The sequence below is a fragment of the Bombus terrestris genome, chromosome 2, assembly GCF_910591885.1.
Source record: "Bombus terrestris chromosome 2, iyBomTerr1.2, whole genome shotgun sequence".
NCBI lineage: Eukaryota > Metazoa > Arthropoda > Insecta > Hymenoptera > Apidae > Bombus > Bombus terrestris.
In genome coordinates this window covers 10,839,240-10,859,476 of record NC_063270.1, presented here as the reverse complement: position 1 = coordinate 10,859,476, position 20,237 = coordinate 10,839,240, and the positions used below count along the sequence as shown (strand labels likewise).

Here is a 20,237-nt window from a genome sequence, read left to right as displayed (position 1 = left end):
TTCTTGCGCTGTATTCAAAGTTCATGCGTATTCAAATTCGCTGCAAGTTAGTAAGTCGGTGAAATAATAATAATTTCTCTTGGGAAAGACAACAATAATTTCCCTTGGGCGAAACAATTCCAAGTTGACGTTATATCTAAAAAGATTGGAATTCTTTTCTCCTTCGAGTATTCGACACTGGAAACGCCAAGATTCTAGTTACTTTTCTGCCAATTTTACGACCACGCTATATCTACGATCCGCACGTACAATAGCCACCTACACAGATTTTCTCTAAAGACAGCGACACCGCAAAAACGTCTCCGAGTCGGAGTTCCTCCACTTGCGTTTCAGTTAAGACAATACCCGGCTGCAGCAGCTCTTTCATCGCATTACTTCCGAACGAAGAAACGTCGAATCAGAACAGAGCAGCTTCCCGAACGTAATTACTGGCTTAAAACGTTGGATTAATATCCGGCTACGTTCGTTCCACGATTGCCCCTAAACGCAGCTACGAGAAGCGAGAGAACGAGTAGATAGATTTCGAGGGGATACGCGACGAAGCTGAAGAACCAGCCCTCGAGGAAACAACCTACGTGTATCTAGGCTAACAATGGTACCGATTAAATATTTCAAGCAATTTCCTGGCGGAACTCGCGTGCCTCCGGAATTCCTTCTCGTTTCTCTCGAAAGGCAAGTTTCGTTCGTTGTTGGCGTTCGTTTCGCAAGAACGCCACGAGGAGGAAGAGAAGGAGGATCGAGTTGGCCGACGTGTCTGTTGTTCGACTCGCGGGCACCGTGCACGCCACAACGCGCAGTTGTCTTCCACTTCTGAAAAGCTAGCCCATCGATCTCCATTCGATCTACTCCCTCGGACGAGTGGACGAGCCTCGGTATAAATAGCTCGACTCGATCGTACGCGATCAACAACTCGCGTGTATTTGTTCCGCGTCTACGGCGGCAGGATTTGTTGATCCTCTGACAGCCAACTCACGAGGCGCCCATTTCTTCTTCCCTTTCTCTCTTTCCCTTTGTCTTTTTCGCTCTTCTTTTCTGGTCGACGCGCCGTGGACACGAGTCTTAACCCTCGTTCGCCACGACGGGACTGTCTTTCGTCTCGTGTCGTCATTGTTTTCCACGCATGCAAGTACACGCACGTGCGAGCCGCGTACCGATTGCGCTTCGATCTCGTTCGCGGAATCGTTCGATAAACCACTTGCCGGACTAGATGGTATTCATTGCTGCAAATCGATCGGGAAACGTTTCTCGAACGGGAACACCGATCGCCGCGTGTATTCACCGACCGTCCTTTCTTCTTTCTCTCTCATTTTTTCTTCTCTTTCTCATTTCGGATCGTTCGATCGAATCGTTGTGTAATTCGCCGAGTCGGTGAACGGTTTCTCTGGTCGCACGGTTGTTTCTTTGGTTCGAGGTTGCAGCTGGAGTAATTTTGGCAGTAACGATTCGAAGAAATCGAAAGAGGTGTTCGACATTGACGAGAATCTTGAACGTTGTTACTTTCGTAACATTCGAGTTTTCGTCGTGGTTTCGAGGTCACTGGTCTTCGAGTTATCTCACGGACCGGTCACGATCCACCGTGCCCTTCATTCAATTACACGGAGCCGCGTACGAAAACTTACGATACGTCTGATCGCATCTCGCTCGATCCTCGTGCGCTGAAAGATATCGCGATCTGATACACCATTTTTCTCGAGCCGGAGGATCGAAAGATCGAGATATCCACACCGTTTCCGCTGCCCGCGAAATTGCTCTTCGTTTCGAAAATCTCCGCTTCCACTCTCGCTATTTATCACGTATTACCATCCACGCTCTTCGCGTACGCGTTTATAAGGTTTCTAAGTACAGTTGTTTGTATTTGGTTGATGCGCATGACACGCTTCTTTGAAATTTGAAATAAATATGTATTGTCCTGTTGCCTCGTCAGTCGTCAACCACACGGAAAAAGGAGAAATTCGCTACAGGTCACTCGTGTTCGAAGTTAAAAAGATTTATAATAAAAATATCAAACATACGCCTGCGACGAGTATGATCGCTCTGTTCAAAGTTGGATATCTCATTTTTAAACGTCGAAAAGCTTAGGCGATTCGAATAATCCTATCCTGCTATGCAGACTTTAAAAACTGTCAGCTGATCTTTAGAAATAAACACGAAACTCTTAAGCGAAGCAGTTGTATATCCTCAATTTCAATTTCAATTTAGCGAGGCATTTGATCGCGCTTGTAGCAAGAGACAGAGAAACTTTTTCCAATGGTAACGACAGAAGTACAATAAAACTATCAATTTTTTCATCGAATTGCATCAAGCGTCTAAATACTCGCGGACGATAGCGTACGTAAGGAGAAGAAGCGTAGAGAGCGAGAAAGAAATAGCCCAGAGGGAACCGCGCGAGAAACAGAGGGAAGGGACGATCCTATCGGAAGTGAAGGATGATCCAGGTCTTGGATCGCGAATCACAATGATCTAACGCCCACGAGGATCTATCCGTGGCCCCGGAGGATCGCGGAACCCGTAGCGTTGCGATGAATTTATCCGAGGCGAGATCCCCACGTCGGATACCTGCGGTACATACGTCGCCGCATCGATACAGCCCGTAATGTGCGGTCACCGGTTCCGGTACGGTGTTATCTCGATACTTGGTCACAATCGAGCGATCGATCCCTCCACATGGCACTCTGCGACGATAAGGACACCGTGACATCGATATCCAGACAATAGAAGGACGATATCTCGTTATAACCATTGTCGCGTGCTGACTAATTATCTCGTTAAGGACCAAGCAATGGTTCGTCATAGCGTCATAACGTTATAAACGTGTAATAACAATTTCTTTAAATTTCTTTAAATTTTGTGAGATCCGGACGGAAAAGATAGCGGGGACGAGAGTATTCAGCGAACTCTAGTCACGAGTTGCTAATTAACTCGCATTAAGGAGCAAGCAATGGTTCGTCATAACGTTATAAATACATCATTTTCTTGAAATTTCGTAAGATCGTAAAATCTGGGTGGAAGGAACAACGCCGTGAGAAATATTCAACGAATCCTCGGAACTGTCTTTCGTAGTTACGAGGCTGAAAGACAGAATTCGATGACGCAGATTGATCGAAGAAAATTGTAAATGAAATGTTGCGTTAACATCACGTACATGAGTAAAATCTGATTACCTCTTTCCGTTCATTCGTTCTATTGAAACAGTCTGTCGACTCTATAGTTTTATGCAAATGAGCTTTTTCTCTGTCAATTAACGTACGTTCACGGTAGGTTAGGGAAAAATACCACGAAGAAATTTCACGGAATTTCTTGCGGCGCGGCGTTCGTTGTTCCCAGAAGCTGACGCGCCTCTTTTTCCGCGTGCCAGCGAGAAAAATCGATTAGCCGTCGTCGACGCCGCTAATCACTAGGACGCGTCGGTGAAAATTCACGAGGCTACGAAAGCGAATCACCTGTAGGCGTTCTATTCGTACCTTTAGTCGCTCGTACGCTTGTCATCGATAACACCGAGTTACCCACGATCGCACTCGTCCATTTCCACTTGTTAGCGTCGATCATTTTTTACGCGTTCGTGTTTTCAACGAATCGGTTCGAGCGACTGATTTTTCAATGCTATCTGCCATCTGCCATCCTGTGACACGGAATGAAAATCGTGTGTCACCTGTTTCCCCGATTAAACCAATCTTTTCGGCAAGATTGTACGAAGCAGGCGTAATTTCCCGCTTGGAGGTCATGTCCATCGAGTTCGTAAATTGTAATGCGAGGAAACTTGACGATCACAGTACTGTTTTCTTTAAATTTATCTTCAAATTTGCGATTATGATCTTCTGATAAATAAATATTCGAAAATCAGTCGCTTGCTCTTTGATACGTTGAATAATAATTTTGCGTAGATATGAAATACGTACTTGAATTACGAATTGGGAATTTCCAGAAATTTGCGGTTGATCGGTTTATCTTCCGAGAGGCACAAATATTTTGTGGCACTTGGATGAAATGTGCCATTTGATACAGATATTCGATACTTTCCACTGTTTTGATTCTCTTGTTGCTTTGCTATAACTCTGTAATTTCATATTGTATACTACTAGTCAAAATCATAGTTTAATTTTGCGGAAGCAGGACAATCTAAACGCGACACAGTTGCTCAGTTTGATTTCATACTTATGGCAGGTAGTACAGTCGTGAATTGCAATTTCTTTCTTTCTTCGCGCTGGATTATTTCGTCGATAAGCGTAGGATAAACATACGAATGATACAACGCGATAGTCGGAAGGTGATCTCATTCGAGAACAGATTAGATCAAACGCGAAAACACGCGAGAAACACCGCAATGATACGTCGTACGCTCGCGAAACTCGTTTCCGTCGCGGCGAGGATTCCAGGGAGACAAATCGGATCCGATAAGCTTCGTTTCTCTATAACGTTCGATGACTTTTGATATTTAATCCTCGAAGACAAGCGGCGTGCCGCTTTCCCTCGCGAGAACTCGACTCGCGTTGCGTAATCTCGCGTAACGCCTGCGTCTCGGGTAAAGAAAGCTTCGTGCAACCATCTGGATACGCCAGCAAACGGATCTAGTCGTCGATCTCTGTCGGAAAATCGCAAATTGCCCAGGCAGAGATCGATTCGTCGCGCGACACACGATCCGCGAGCCGAACGATCTCTTCCGAGACGCTTAGGTGAAAACGAAAGTCATCGTCCAGCGTGGCGTCATGCTTTCGACGAAGCACGAAATCCTCTTGACGTTCAACCGTACTACGAAATCGACATTTTTTCGCAGAAAAATCACGATGAGTCGCTTCCTTCGAGCTTATCGACTGTTGCATACTTTCCACGGAGTTAAGGAAGTCGAAAAGCATTGGAAAGCAAGTTACGTTATCGTTCACTCGTTTTTCTTATCTTGAAACAAAAAGGTTCGTTTCGATGACGCGTCCAAATTCTCCGAGGTCCAAATTACGTCAGGGATCTCGAAGAAACAGTCATAACGACAATAAGTCGACGATAAGTGGATAAGCCCGCTGAAAGGAAACTGCGTAGGTACAAATGCACGACCTTGAGACTGTATCGCATCATCCTTGAACGTGAACCACGGGTCAGTAACAGTAAAGAGCTATGTACGCTTAACCGATACATGCACTTACATTCTATGATACTTTAGCGCTGAAAGGCAGGAGCTGCTATAAGTACATGCAAATCGAGCTCGAAATAACTCTAGCTCGTGGTCTACGGTCGCGCGTCGTAAGGACGGAATCATCGATTCGAGCGGGTCTCCACGGTTAATTAAAGCGTTCGTCCTCGTTCCTCGCGAATCGATCGATCGCGTAGCTCGCGCGTCCCTCTCGTCGTAAAACGACACGTATCTCTCTTCGTGCATTTTGCTCTACACGTTATACGTCTGTTTGCAAACGTTTCTCGATCCTTTAATCAGCCAATACGTTTATACTGTACGATACGCCGCGGTATCGAAGGATGTCTATCGCATAAAGGTTTTTCAAATAAAAGTCCTTTCAATGAGAGTCTTCCGAATGAAAATACAGCGAATTCGCTTTTCCATCGAATCGACGAAATTTGACTCGACGAAACTTCCCCTCGGATCTTCTATACGTGGCGATCGAAGAAGGAAAGGTAGAGAAAAGCGAATCGAGCCCGAGACTATCTCGGGACTACCCTCCACCCCTTGCCTGCTCTTCCAAGTATCGTTCTTCTTCGTCTGGTCGGTGCGCGTAGCGAGCTCGCGACGCAAAGGAACGAGAGAAAAGTCGCGTACAACGAGGGGTGATCCTACGTTAACGAGACTTGGGGTGGCAAGTGACGCGATGCCACGTTTCCTCTTTGGAACCGGAGTCAGGATGCCGAGAACTATCACAGGGCCGCGTTGCAAAATCGTTAAAAAATTCTCATTAATGATAAATTCTTTTTACCGGACAGTCCTTAACGTGAAATTTACCCCAAGAAATTTTACTACAACGCTTTCTACAGAAAGAGCAGACAGATATGCAAATGCCATGAGCTTTATAAATTAGCTTTTCACGAACCGCCGAATTTTGTAGAACGCGAGACTGAGTTCCAAAGGCAGAGCACAGAGACAAAAGATGCACTTACGTATGCATCTGTAAACTTTCCTCGTCTTTCTTGTCGTAAAGAAACTCGCCGTTTTTTTCGTTCTCTCTCGAGAGGACAGCCGGAAATATAAATCGACTCCGTAAAATTTACAATAAGCTTTTAAAACGGGGGTTCCGAGGAACACGCCAAACCTAACGGGGATAGTTCGTCGAACCGTGTTTCGTTTCGCCATGCACGAAAGTCTGAATGTGAAAGGTTCTCTTCTCTTTCTGTTCGTTCTTTTCTTACTTTTCTTTTTTTTTTTCACCACGGCGGAGAAAACTGAAACAACGAAAGAAGAAACGGGACGACAAATCGGTATAAAGAAGAGGCGGCGGGTTTTATCGGGGTGTTTGGTATAAGTAGTTGCATAGGGGGTTGGATGCATGCTATTAGTAATAGTGAAGACGTACCCTGTACCAAGTGGCCACCTGCGAGGCGCTCGAAAGGGGTGGAGAAGCGGTGGTATATCCGCGACGCAACACACCGGAGGTGGAGGGTGAAGGTCGGGCCCGAGGGCGCGATTTTTGTATATTTTCGATATTGTCGGTCGATTCGCGTACGGGGGTGCGTTCGAAGAGGCGGGCCCCAACAAGACGATAGCACAGGTGAAGTGGTGGTTGGTGGTGGTTCGGTGGTGGTTCGGTGGTGGCGGGTGTAGTGTATTCGCACGCCCCGTGCAAGTGAGGCAAAAGCAAAAACAACAACAACAACAACAACGCCACAGGTCAGAAAAATATACACGATTAATCGATGGACACTCGCGTGTCGCTGTGCATAATTACTAATTAGTAATAACTATATATACATACTTACATACATACATACATACGTACGTACATACATACTTACATACATATATATATATATATATATATATATATATATATATATATATATATATATATATCCCTCTTTATTTACATATAAAATGTAAAATACACGGTGTTCCAAGCTTTCCCAGACAAACGCTATTAGTACGTTCTGTACAAGTACAAATAAGAAAGAGATTATAGATATAAATGCATTGTTTTGTAATCAGTGTGATCATTAGGTAGGTGAACGGTATTTAAAAAAATTTACCATTTCTGATAATACGTAGAGGACTTTTACAGTGGTAAGAGATCAAATTTATTGTCTTAAGAAGCTTTCTTCGATCTTTTTTTGTGTTGACCTATCTTTCATGATTATTATTTACGATTTATGTTTATATCATTTTCTTTTTCTTACTCACGTTGACAGAATATACTGAAGGAGTTTGATCAAGGATATCTGGGGCACCTTATATATATTATATATATTATATATTTGTATATTTAATAAACCACATCTCATAAAATATAATATATACATATTATATTTTACTCCCATACATGATATACATATATGTATATTATTCGTGTATCCATTGCGTGTATCTTGAAAGTACAATGCGCACAGTATATTTGTGGTACGTGTATGTGTATATATTCGTGTGGTCCTGCCGCGAGAATCCTTCGGAACACGTTCGATGACTATTAACGTTTCCACCGCGCTCCATAAATCCACGGATAGATCGGCTTGAAAAATTCGAACAATACGCTACGCTCGCAAACGGTACATTTTCTCTCTTGGTACGTCGCGAGAAGCGAAGGTAATAGACGGTGGCCGATCGAGTCGAGCATTGGTCCATTAACAAGATAGCCAATTATCAATAAAAGCGAAACTCCGCGTGGAATGCAGGTGAACGTATCCATTGCAGCGATACGTACGTTCGCTATGGGAGTACGAGTTTATTCCCGAACGAATAATACGAATATTCCCTTCCCCCCTCATTTTCGTCTTATGAATATTCGTCATCGAACTCGTTCCGAGAAACAAGGTCTGCTATGGGCTGGTCCGAAGCGGAAGATCGAGCACAGGATGTCCAGGGGGTGGCAAGAGATTCGTTAAGCGGACAAAGTTGGAACGTTAGTCGAAGGTGGGTCTCGACGAGTAACTTTAACGCGTACAGTTTTACACATCGACGAACCAATTGTCTTGGTCTGGAACTGCGACTTTATGCAGCGAACGTTCGCAGCGAGGGAGAGAGAAACGAAAAGACAAACAAAGAGAGACAAGTTTTCCGAGGATAGGTGAAAGATGGAAGTCGCGTAACGAGAGTCGCGTAAAGATGGGAGTTGTCACGCCGCGCCTCCGTCGCGGAAGGCAGGATAGAAAGACTACACGTGTGAAAATTCCTTGCGCGACGTACGACGAGACGGCCGAGGGAAAAACACGGCTACAAAAATGGACAGAATGCAAGGAGAGAAGAGAAGGTGGGGAGGGAAGAGACACGGTATGAAAGAGCGTGATGGTTTGACACACGAAGCAGAAGAAGCCACACAGAGATCGGTATTTTCTAGCTCCTATTTTGTTTAGGAGTAGCGGCACGTGTTCGTGTCTGTTTCTTGTCAGTGGCGGTGCGGCTAGTAACTTATGTAGTACCTCTTTTGTGCGATCGCGAAATTCTTCGGAGCCGGACATCGCCGCGAAACACAGCGCAGGTACGGCGCCGATTTGCATTTGCCCGGCTGGTGCATCGTTACTCGTTCCCGAGCAACGAATATCTCGATAAATAAAGTGAGACGTTCGAGGGGCGCACGGTAGCGATCCCCTCGAGATCTCTTAATCCTGCGTGTGCTTCGTGACTTTCCGAGGGCTCCGGCTACGACTACCAATGAAAAAAGAGAGAGAAGAGTCAGGAAGCCCGGTCCAGTCTTGCCCGAAGAACTCTCGCTCGAATACACCACGACGCGACCGTTCGAGAGTCCCCTGCAATTTACCGAGATCAACATACAAAGTAGCAGTCTGCGGTCCGTAACGCAGTGCGTACTTTCTTTTCTTTTCTTCTTTTTTTTCTCAAGAAAAACCACCCGACTCCGAGTTCTTGATAGAGCGGGGGAGCTCGCGATCTCACGTACAACCGACGATTCAACGCCGTACGATGCAACGAGCCGCGCTCGATAGAGATCGACGGTAATGGATGGTAAACGCGTTCAACCCCGCGATCATCGACAAGTACAAGGACGATTATGATTTTTAACGGAACGCCAACGGCTCCTGATGACTCGCGATTAATGCCTTGGCGCCATGAGTGGCGAGGATAATGCAATTTGAGACCGTTAATTGACCGATCGACGCGAACGAATCGCAGAAAGCTACACGATATCCGTCGGGGTCCCGACTCTTCCAGTTCGTCTTCAAGGATCTTGGCTAATGGATTCTCGCGTGAGAGAGGTAGTCAGTCACTCGGAAGAGAGAATCGGACAACGTGAAGGCAGAGAATATCGTCTTACCTTGGGCAAGGATGCCAGGCATTGCTGCTTCACGTCCCAGACGAGCTGATCCCTCGGGAACTGAAGACACTTGCTGACGTAAAGTTCCGGGACGTGCACCCTGGCGAGAAGCACTCCCTCTTCCACCGGACCGGCCTCCGCAGTGGCAGCTGCGACTGCAGCCGCATCTTGATTATGTTGACCTTGAGCTTGGCCTTGAGCCTGACCGCCTTGCGGACTCGTGGCCTGGCTCGACGTTTGTCCCGTGCCAGCAGCTGACGAATTTTGTTGTTGCTGTTGCTGCTGTTGTTGCTGCTGTTGCGACTGCTGCTGTTGTTGCTGTTGCTTCGGTCCCGCCTCCATTGCGAGGACCTCGCGCTTCTCGAGGATTCCACCTTCACAGGTTCACATCTGAAACAGAAAAAAAGGCTCGAGTTCATTACCTCGTTCTTTACTGCGACCAGTTTTTCTTTTTGCTTCTTTTCCAGCATTAATCGACCCGATTGTGCCGTTACCGTGGGATATCGCGAAATCACCATGTCGTCCGTTTAATCGAAGAGACATCTCAAGGAAGCAGCAAGAGAGGCAGGTAGAAATAAGGAAAAAGCAGATGAAGAAATTAAAACGGCGAGGGTCCGTTCTTTATGACTACATCGAGTAACGGTAAAGGCGGATAAGATTACTGCGATAGAAATAAAGAAACGGCGCCGAGATGCCGCGACGATTTTTTAAACATCGTAAAAGCCTTTTATATCTCGCGATCCGTGGCCGTTGATACTCTGCTCGTTCGTTCGGTCGACTCCGTAACATTTTTACGGAAATTTCATTTCCTCGATCCTCGACGAAGAATCTGGCGAAGCTCGGCAGAATTCTTTATTAAAGATATTCGACGGGATACACGCGTCGAATCGATTACGTAGAAAGGATGGGCGTTCGCGTTGCTCGCGCGTTTTCACGCGTTTCTTCGGCATCGATGCGATAACGCGGCTGGCCATTTTACAATTCGACCTTCGATCTCGGGGGTTAACTATCGGTCAGCTAATAACTTACACGCTAACGAGCAGCGCGGCTCGGCCACTTTCACTTCGAACTTTCCAACAAGCATAAACGTCCAGGTATAGCCGTTGCGTGTATCATCGTCAACCTCCCGCGAACAAGATTAACACTCGTGGCTGGCTGTTTCGCCGGTAACCGATCGTTCCACGCGACTGCTATTATTCGATTTGCCAATTTCTCGCGTGGTTATTTCACGAGTATCAGTTTAGCACCGGCAATTCTTCGAAAGTTACGTTATGGTACTAATTAAAAAGATTATAGCAGAAGAATTAGTGACCCGGTTTAAACGATTTTGATACGGAATAACCGTTATAAACGATCAACATTTTGTTGGTTTCCGATAATCGTTATCGATGACGGAATTATCGGAAATAAAAGAAAAAGATGTTATCATCGATAATGGAAATTCACGATCGAAAAAAATTCCCTCATCGATAATGATTATTGCGGTAAACAAATACGGTTTCCGGCGCTGATACTGGTTATCAATAACCAAACAAACGTTCACCATTTATCATGGTTATTTATAATCGGAACATTTAACAGTTAATATTTTTCTGATCGTTCAATTCGTTGAAGAATTTCTTTAGGATTTAGCGAGCCCTGTCTTCTTCCGTTCAAACGACGACAAATTTTCGTAAGAACGGTGGAGTTCGAAGATAGGCGACAGAACGGTGTTTGCGAATTGGAAGAGAGCGAGCGCAATATGTCAGGTGGTACGGGGGAGAAGTTTGATGGGAAACCGCAGACGCCATTAAACGTAAGCATGTTGCCGGCAGGCTGGGCTGCGTTAAAACTTTAAATAACCCACTGACCGCATCGTATACACAATGCTTACGCTTCGAGGACAATAGCCAACGAAGTCAAGACGAAGTGGAAACGCCGCAAGGTCGCATCCTTCGCGCCCGACCAGAAAAACACTCATCCTTAGGCGTTAATATTCCACTGACGAAGGGATTTTCTTCTTCCAGTCTCCTGGCTCTCCCCCACTCGAAAGTGTCGAGTCTGCGGCCAGCCAACGGTACGAAAAAGAACGAAGACCTAAGAGGGGGACGTAAATCCGCTTCGTTTCTTGCTTATGTCACGTGATCCTCAGGGTTAATAATTACGTTGATATGGTTTGCAATAAGACAAATGTAAAATATGACGATTTGTTTCTGGAAGAATTATTACGGGGAATAAGAGATGCGAGTACAAAGAGAAAGGAACGAACGTCTTGATCTTACGCTATTGTTCAGAAGTTATGGGACATTTAAATTGTTACTCTGATTTACAATGACGTTTTCAAGCGTTTAATGGCGATTTTGCTGATACGAGATCGATTAACAACGCGTCGAATTTTAAAACTGCTTTCCTGCAAAAAAAAAAAAAAAAGAAAAGAGAAGAAGAAAGGAAAAGAAAGAAATGGAAGATTTGATCTATTTAAACAAGAGTTACGTTTAAGATTAATAAATGGTCCGTGACTTATGAACTCCGGTGTATATTTTAAGAAGACTATACAAAGGCAATACGTTGCTACGATAATTCTTTCTTTCCCACAATACAGCTTCTCCCTTTCATTTTTTCCCCTCCTCTAGTGATATTTTATTACATATATCGTACGCTAGTCGGAACGATACTGATACGCTACCGCTTTTTCCAACCGGCTAATCGATTATCGCCTCTCGAACGGGCTATCCTCTCGCAGGAGACGCAGACGAGGAACAAAAGGAACGACGAGATACAAGAAAAATAATAAGAGGGAACACGAAGGGAGACGATGATGAACCGAGGGAGAAGGATCGTACGGATGGACGGACAGCAAACGCATCAATGACAAGCCGTAAATCATAGTTTTACGACCCGTCTTTATGTGGCCCTTATTCGTGGCAGTCATCGGTGGGGAGTGCTTTTGCCATTTTTCTGTCTGGCCACCCTGTGTGCAGCGTATTCAGGGCCGTATCTCCTCTTCGCCAGACGACGAACCGACCGATCTTTTCTTCCTTCCAATCGACCGAAGAGGATGGAGAAGCGGCACGCGAAATACCGGCGACTTTCGTGACGCTGGGGGCAACAATTAACGCTCGACGTGTTCGCCATTGAACCGACTATCGGAAGTTTGAACCCATTCGAAGAAGAAGAAGAAGGAGGAGAAGAAGAAGAAGAAGAAGAGGATAAACGCCCATGAAAGGTAAATGGAGCAGCTGCGAGAACCGAAGCCTTTTGATTCTTCCCTCCAGGCTTTCTATTTAGAGAGTATATCTTTAGAAAGAGAACATTTTTTTCACCTTGGTGCTTCGAGTGTTTAAAGGGTATAGGAACGACGCGACGTTCGGAGACAAAAGAGAAAAATTCGTAATACGTCGACTTTAAAGTTCGAACGAACATCGCTCGATCCGCCCCTGCACGCGCGTAAGTGCATATAGCAGGTACCCGCTGCGTGGGCGTCGCTTTACGGGTTTGCTTTTAAGTGGCCGTACCTTAATTTCAGAGTCACCTAACAGTGTCGTGTTTAACGGTGATTCAATGATAATTAAAAAAAATCCAAGGTTACCTATGGAACCATATCCGACTACGAAGGGGAGGAACTCCGAAGGACGGCCAGGAGTTAAAGTACGACCATGACATTCTCCTGGTCGCGACCGTGCACCTCCGACTCTCTAACCCCCGACCAGTGTTCCTCCTCTGTGCGATCGTTCGAGAAAATGTTGGATTCTTAACCGTTTAAAAGTCGAATAATCCCGTTGCGCAACAGATTAACTTTACATAACAACAGATTACATGAAAGCAACGCGTTCTAAAAATATTCAGAAACTAACGTTCGAAAGACGACTAATCATAATTACGAGTAGGAATTTTTCTGCATTTATTTGCGTAACTTGAAGATGTAAAAATACACGAATAAAGTATAGTGTTCTTTACAATATTAAATAGAAGCGATTTTTTATTCGTCCCATTTTTTTTTTAATTAAGTCTATAAAAATATGAGTTTACAAAAATAATCATAAGTCAACAAAAATAAATAATAAATAATAATAAAGGCTAGCTATAATAAATACAACGTTTTATGAATACCTTTTGTGTACCCTGCATCGGTAGGTTGACCCTCATATGACATCAGTATTCCGTTATCGATAGTTATCCATAACGTTAATGAAGCGTACTTCAATTTTTACGATATACAGGCGGGTTCTAACAAAATTTCTATCGCGTATATTCGTAACACGTACGAATATTTCCACGTAATGTCGACTACGATCCCTGCTATGATCGGTACACTGATAAACAGACGGTTTCTAACTTGGAAATTCAAGTCTCGAACATCCGTTGAAATCGAGGAAGGAGTAGTCGCGGCACGACTAGAAAAATCTATCATTTGGTACGTCGATATCTCCAGATGTCACGAGTTTTTATCCCCGCCATGATAGGAATAAGAAAAATCTCGTTAGGATGAGAGAGCTTCGCGAAATACAGGACGAGACACTGGTAAGAGACAAAATATGCAGATCACGGAAAAGCGAGAGTCGAAGTCGAAAGAACGGCTACGACGGAGCTTCTGGTATCTCGACTCCGAGTCAATCTCGTCGGAGCCAAGCTCCGTGGTCATGTGTATGCACGGACGCGGAATAAACGAATTTCTCGGCGCCACGCGCCTTCTCAGATGACTCGACCCTCGAATCTCCAAATTTCTATTCTACTAGAGAAGGGTTCCACAGCTACGTTCTTTGAATATTCTGGCAGCGGCGGTTTGTGGATAATGCTGGAAAAGCGTAAGACCTGCTTTCGTTGCCTTTCTGAAAATCTGAAGAATGGAACGACGAACGGGTCTAATTGTATTTTTCCAACGTCAAAAAGTACCTCAGCAGATGTAATAAAATAATAAAAAATTCTTGCCGCTATGCATTCGTGATGTCTCGTTTTAATACGTTAAATCTTCATCACGTATTATATAAATCTATCTTGTTTGTTAAAACGGAAACAAGATTGAAATACGAAAATTCGAGGATCGCAGCGGAATTAAATTCGTGCATTTTTATAGAATAACTTGGGGAAATATTTTTGATGAACGTGAATCGAAAAGGCTATCGGGTAAAATATAGGGGCAGTGGACTGTACAGAAAAATGTGCACTTCGAGGTTTTACTATACGTATAAACTTCATAAAGATCTGAATAATTTGATCAATTTGTAGCAACAAAACTGAATTTAATTAAAACGTAAGAATGACGACGGCCCCTCTTATATTCGATAATTAATTAATATTAATCGAAGCTCGGTTTTTTCCGTATCTAAATCCATTACCTGATTGATTTGTAGTACATATCTCTACTATATTGAACATATATTTACATATGACCAAAGTGTATATATACATATATTAATGACCCATTAACAAATACAAACAGTGCTTGCTATCTCGCTATGAAGTTAGAAGACTACATTTAAATTACCTATTAACAGATATATCAGTCATATGCTTCACCGTTTACTATATGTGTGTATTACTACCTTTAGCATTTACCATCTAAATATCGCTGCTTGCACGTTTTGTGTATTTTATACATTTTCGTATTTTTAAATTCCCTATAAACGCATAAACATTCACGTTCTACGTATATAACTATTAGCGTTAGAATTTATCTCATATTCGGTAGTGTCCTAACATACGAACGAAGGCGTAGCTACGTATCTACGACGATTATAAAGAACGAAATCACTGCAGTTCGACTTGGTCGGAAATTCTCAGTTAAAATGCATGTTGATAAATGTTCGGATACTTTCGAACGGTAGTGTATATCCGGAGAACAATAATGATGACATATGCTGCGTGTACGTAACATCACTGGCTGGGTTGCAATTACCAGCGTGTATAAAACATTACGCTCGTAGACCAGCCAGCGTTGCATTGTTCCAAGTGTTTTGTTGTTCGTCCCAGTTGTATCGATCGTGCCAGATGTAAATCATTCTCTATAATTACGGAAACAATGAAGCAACCGATAGCGTAACCGCTCGACGCGGCTCGAAATACCAAAGGATCGGTCTACCAAGGATGACGTTGCTCTGTACGTAAATTACTTTCATGTACTCATTATTGGTTATTGAATTATGTCCCATCAAAGATAAGCAAGCGTTCAGATACTTCCGAACGACAGTATATTTGTCATAGACTTATCAGAAATCTCTTTAAAAAGTTTTGTACAACATACACGGTATGATATTAAATAACAATAAAAATAGAATCTACGTAACAACCTACGCATAATAGAGATACTATCATAGACATGCATCATCGTACGAGAAACGATAATTTTGCGCAAATGGCCACTGGTACGAATCTTTTTAAACGTACGACAGAAAGAGGAAACCCACGAGCTTGACGATAAATTCTCGTATTTACCATAAATACGACAACATCTCGAGAAAAGCAAAGAGACAGAAAGAGAGAGAGAGAGAGAGAGAGAGAGAGAATAATAACGGCGACAGTATAATAAAAAGTCTCTACAATAAATGTTCGAATATTCTCACAGGCGATTATAGACGAAGGTTGGAAATCGAATTTGTGAATGTACTCTGGATAGAACTTACGCAGCACCCTAATATAATTCGACAGGGAGTCCGCGTTTCCCCTCGAACCGATATACCGGTAAAAATTGCTCGCGAAACAGGATCAAGCGGTGCCGTCCGATCCCCTCGATCGTTCAATCAAACAATTACCAGCTGGTTCCCGCGTTCATCGCGTTCGATCAGCGTCGGCTATCAAAATGATTTCGCTGATGAAAACGGACCGGCCCGCTTCCGGCGAACCAGAGAAAAATAAAACAGAGAGGCGTCGTGTCAGTACGGGAATGGATGCAAGGTACACAAGGTATATAAAGAGGAAGTTCCCTCGGTGAAGAGCTGCAAAGACAGAGAGAGAGAAAGAGAGAGAGGGAGGAAGAGAGTCTTGATACGACGACGAGTGTAACACACGTGTAACGATCACCGACGTCGTGTGAACGCCGAGGGGTGACACCAGAAGGGAAGAACGTTCGAAGCAAAAAAGAAGCTCCGCATCGTCGGCGACGACGTTACGAAAGGGGGGCGGGCGGAAGAATAACACGTACCACCCTATCCCTGGGTGCCGCCTTTCGTTTCGGACCGCCGGCGACTTTCCTTCAAGGGAGCGCACCAGCCCTTCAGGGAACTCGTCGTTTCGAGCTGTTCCTCCGGTTAGATGCACATGACTTTTCGAAAGCTTCCTCGTCCCGAGTCGCCTCCAAGCACCGAACTTGTCTCTTCGTGGAACGCGCGACACAATGATTTTCGATAAACCGACGCTCCACCGAGAATAAAGTTCGATTCGTTTTGCGATCGAATTTTGGGAACTTTGACGAGAGAACGTTCTTAGTCCGACTTGATGCTTCTTTAACTTGTTAACCGGTTGGAGGCTGTTCGCGGAAGATGGTTTTTGTTATTTCAACGCGAGTATCGATGTACGCTGAAGTTCTTAAGCGTTTGGATATATCTACGTTGTTACAGATACATGGAATGTATATCGAGTAAAATTCCTTAGACTAATTTTAGCTTCTGCTCTTATACGAGGCAGTCGTACACGATTAGTGGATGTCTATGAAAACGACGGTCCGTATGAATGAAAGAGCGACGAATGAAATAGGACGAAGGATAATCGCGGAGATTAATAGTTTATATGAACTGTTAATCGCGATTAATTATAGGGATAATATTCAAAAGCTGTTGATATCTCGACGAATCGTGTATTTTTAATTTTAATGTACTGTTTAGAAGATTGTAAATAAACGACTTGCATTTCATACGGTACATATCCGTTGATTCCGCGAAAAGATAGTAAGCATCGTTTTTGATTAGTAGCTTCTCGTTAGTTCGTATACTATAACAACATTCATCCATTGTTAATACACGTATTTATAAATATCAGTGCAGAGTTGCTGCAACTCTTGCAGACTACTCTTGTTCCCGATGAAATTGCACAAACATGTTCGACAGCATCCAGGTAATAGTACCTATATGCCAGATCGCGGACCATGAAAATTAAAGTAACAGGAGAACGCAAAACGGGGTCAGGTGTAGCACTTTCAATATATCACTGCCACGATAAAAGAGACAATATCGGTTAAAAGGATTGGTTTTTCGACCTGTGGCATGTTACAGGATCGAACGCCATCGGTAGACCGCGAAACGACTTCTATAGAAGCTACGTAACGAGTGGTGGTGAAGCACAGGGGTGCGAAGAATAGCGCTAAATAATCGAATCAGACCTTTCGAAAGGTTAAAGGGGAGGCAAGGTCGAAAGTCGAAGGTCGGCAAGTATCGGGAGTCGACAAGATCGCACGACGTCCATTCACAAAATTTATAAATAGCCGTTTCTCTAACGGTCGGGATATCGAGACGACGAGCAATCTATTCTCCGCTGGCGGTAAGCCCGTACTGCGCAATATTCGTTTCCCTCTCGTAACGGGGCGAACTCGTGGGACACTGGTAACCGGACGACGCGTCGCAGCATTAAATGGAGAAATGTAGAGCTCGTTACTCGCGCTATCGGGGCGCGTTACGGACGCGTTAATGCACGTTGAACACGCAGCCAGATCCGATAAACATATTCGTGCAACATCGTGGCCCACATTCCGCGAAAGAAGCTAACAAACGCGTATAACATGGACGGTTAGATCGAGACAAGCTTGGTCTTCAGCGAGGAATGCGGAGTTTCTCGAGTTCTCCGAGTTTCGCATCGATCCCCTTATTCAGAGTTACTTGGAGAGTCCGATGGAAAAGGAGAACGCGGTTTCGCGATTTTAAGTTTCCCAAGGGAGACGCACGTGCGGTATTTCGCGGCAATGATCTTCGAGGTCGATGAGAAATAGCGGAAATTCTCCGACCGAGGAATTCCGATGGAAGTTACGTGCGCGACAATAGCCATAAGCGAAGCGGGATCGCGGAAAGTTCGTCGTCCTCGGCCGTGCAGCCATTCTCCTTCGTAACTGCGTACAATGAATGCGACGCTTTCCAAACAAATAAATCTGGAGACCGAAAGCGTGAGAGGGTAGGGTGTGGAAGGGTGGCCTCGGAGGGAGGGTTGCCGGTGCACCCTCTTGGTTCAAAACAAGTCACGAGAGAGTGGGCGCGAATAAAAGGAGGCGGAGGAATGGTGCGTGAATGCGAAAAGGGAGAGGCGAGAAAGTAGCGAAGGTTTGGGAAAACAGGGTGGCGATGAAAACGACGGGAGGAGCAACGGCACTCGATCGCGCAACGCTGAGAAAGCACGTGCCGGTGAACGCGAACGTCGCTGCTTGCCGACACTTACCCCACGTTCAACGACCCCTGGGCTGTAAGAGCGCGAACGACGATAAACCCCGTGGCGGGTTATCGCACCGTCTCACCAGCGGTGCCGGCCGTTGCCGAAAACAAGACCGGAAACTGCCCGCTCCCCCATCCCCTGCTGCCGATCAACGTTCGGTGTCGTTCCGTGTTCTCGTGCCCGGCGAACGTTTGTACGCGCGTTGCCGCTACTATTCGGGGTTGCCCGCAGCAAGATGCACTAGCAAGATGGCGGCCAGCCGATGACGACGGTGGTCCTCTCCTCCCGAAAGAATCCTCTAGGAGGGAGGTGATCGAAGGGTAGCGGATGCGGCGGTTCGCGTCCGTGCGACTGGTTCGCGACCAGACGAGCGATTTCGCTGGCGAAAAGCGCATCGGCGGCGCGAATAGGAGGACCGGCAGCTCCGAAGCGAGATCCAGCCAGCGTGGAGTGCATCGCGCGACTGTCAGCCCGCGGGCGGGGACGGGGGTGGCGCGTATTCCGGCGAGCCAGGTGGCGCCAGCGCAGCCAGCCGGTTTTCAGGATGTTCCAGGGGTAGTTGGGAACCCTGGTGGTGGATGTTCGTCGCTTGGCAACCACGAGAGATCGACCGAGTGTGCTAACCGCCCTTCGCCCTCCTGCCATCGCCTCTCGCGCTACCGCTGCTCTATCCGCTCTCGCTAGCTTGCTCTCGCTAACTTGCTCTCACCTCCCTCTTTCTCTTTCTCTTTCTTCCTCTCTCCGTCTCTTCATCTCTCCGTCTCTCTGTCTCTCGCCTCATCCCTTCGTGTTGCAGTCTCCTCACCCCAACTTGTTTCTCCGTCTCTCTCCTTTATGTACACACGCTCGGCCACCACCCTCTCGCGATGTTTCCCAGCAATGGGAATGATACCCCTACGGCGGTTATCGATGCTCTTGCCGAAACTATCCGTTTTTCTCCTCTATTTACGAACCTTCTACCGTCCAGTATGCCTTCGATTTCGAGGCGATACCTCGGCCAACCTATGGAACCAGTCCGATTAGTTCCGCTATCGCTCGTTTACCAAAAACTCTAAGAAGACGATGCCTCGATTCGTTTCGTCCGCGAACGACGAAATCATCGCCCGATCGAGGGAATTCTTTTTTCTTCGAACCTCTAAATGCGATACGACCGTAAATTTTCCTACGACGATTAAATCGTTTCTCCTACGGTTGCGATGTTACGTTACCGCGAACCGCCTCTCGCCGTTTTTGTATCGAGACCTTCGTCGAAAAACGATTAGTGAACGCGTACCGTCTAGAGTGGAGAGAGCATCGGGGACGCAAGGGGGATCTATCACGGTGATAGATGGGAACTCGAAGATTTATGAGTGGGAGAACAACAGGCTGCCCGGCTAATGAATGATGATCGTCGATTCGGAAAGAACGAACCGATGCCCGTGGATAGATCGCAATCGCGAACCAACGTTTTTCTCGTTTTCCCTTTCGGCCATAATCTCACGGACACTTTTGCCGCGTTTC

At 45.4% G+C, this 20,237-nt stretch overlaps 1 protein-coding gene across 10 annotated transcripts in view; it reads right to left on the bottom strand.

The window, feature by feature from the left end:
* The window catches only part of LOC100643024 (SH3 and multiple ankyrin repeat domains protein 3), a 176,048-nt gene that overhangs the window by 38,468 nt on the left and 117,343 nt on the right, over window positions 1–20,237 (bottom strand). For 5 of the 10 annotated variants that reach the window (XM_012318929.3, XM_020867828.2, XM_020867829.2 and 2 more), the window contains 2 exons: window positions 9,411–9,800; window positions 6,507–6,524 (listed from right to left, as the gene is read on the bottom strand). In XM_012318929.3, coding sequence (XP_012174319.2) covers window positions 6,507–6,524; window positions 9,411–9,752 — 360 coding nt within the window. In that variant the 5' untranslated portion in view covers window positions 9,753–9,800. Of the gene's footprint in view, window positions 1–6,506; window positions 6,525–9,410; window positions 9,801–9,904; window positions 9,974–10,439; window positions 10,608–18,743; window positions 19,198–20,237 lie in introns of those variants that run through there. The other 5 variants (XM_012318931.3, XM_012318932.3, XM_048413918.1 and 2 more) reach the window with 4 other exon arrangements.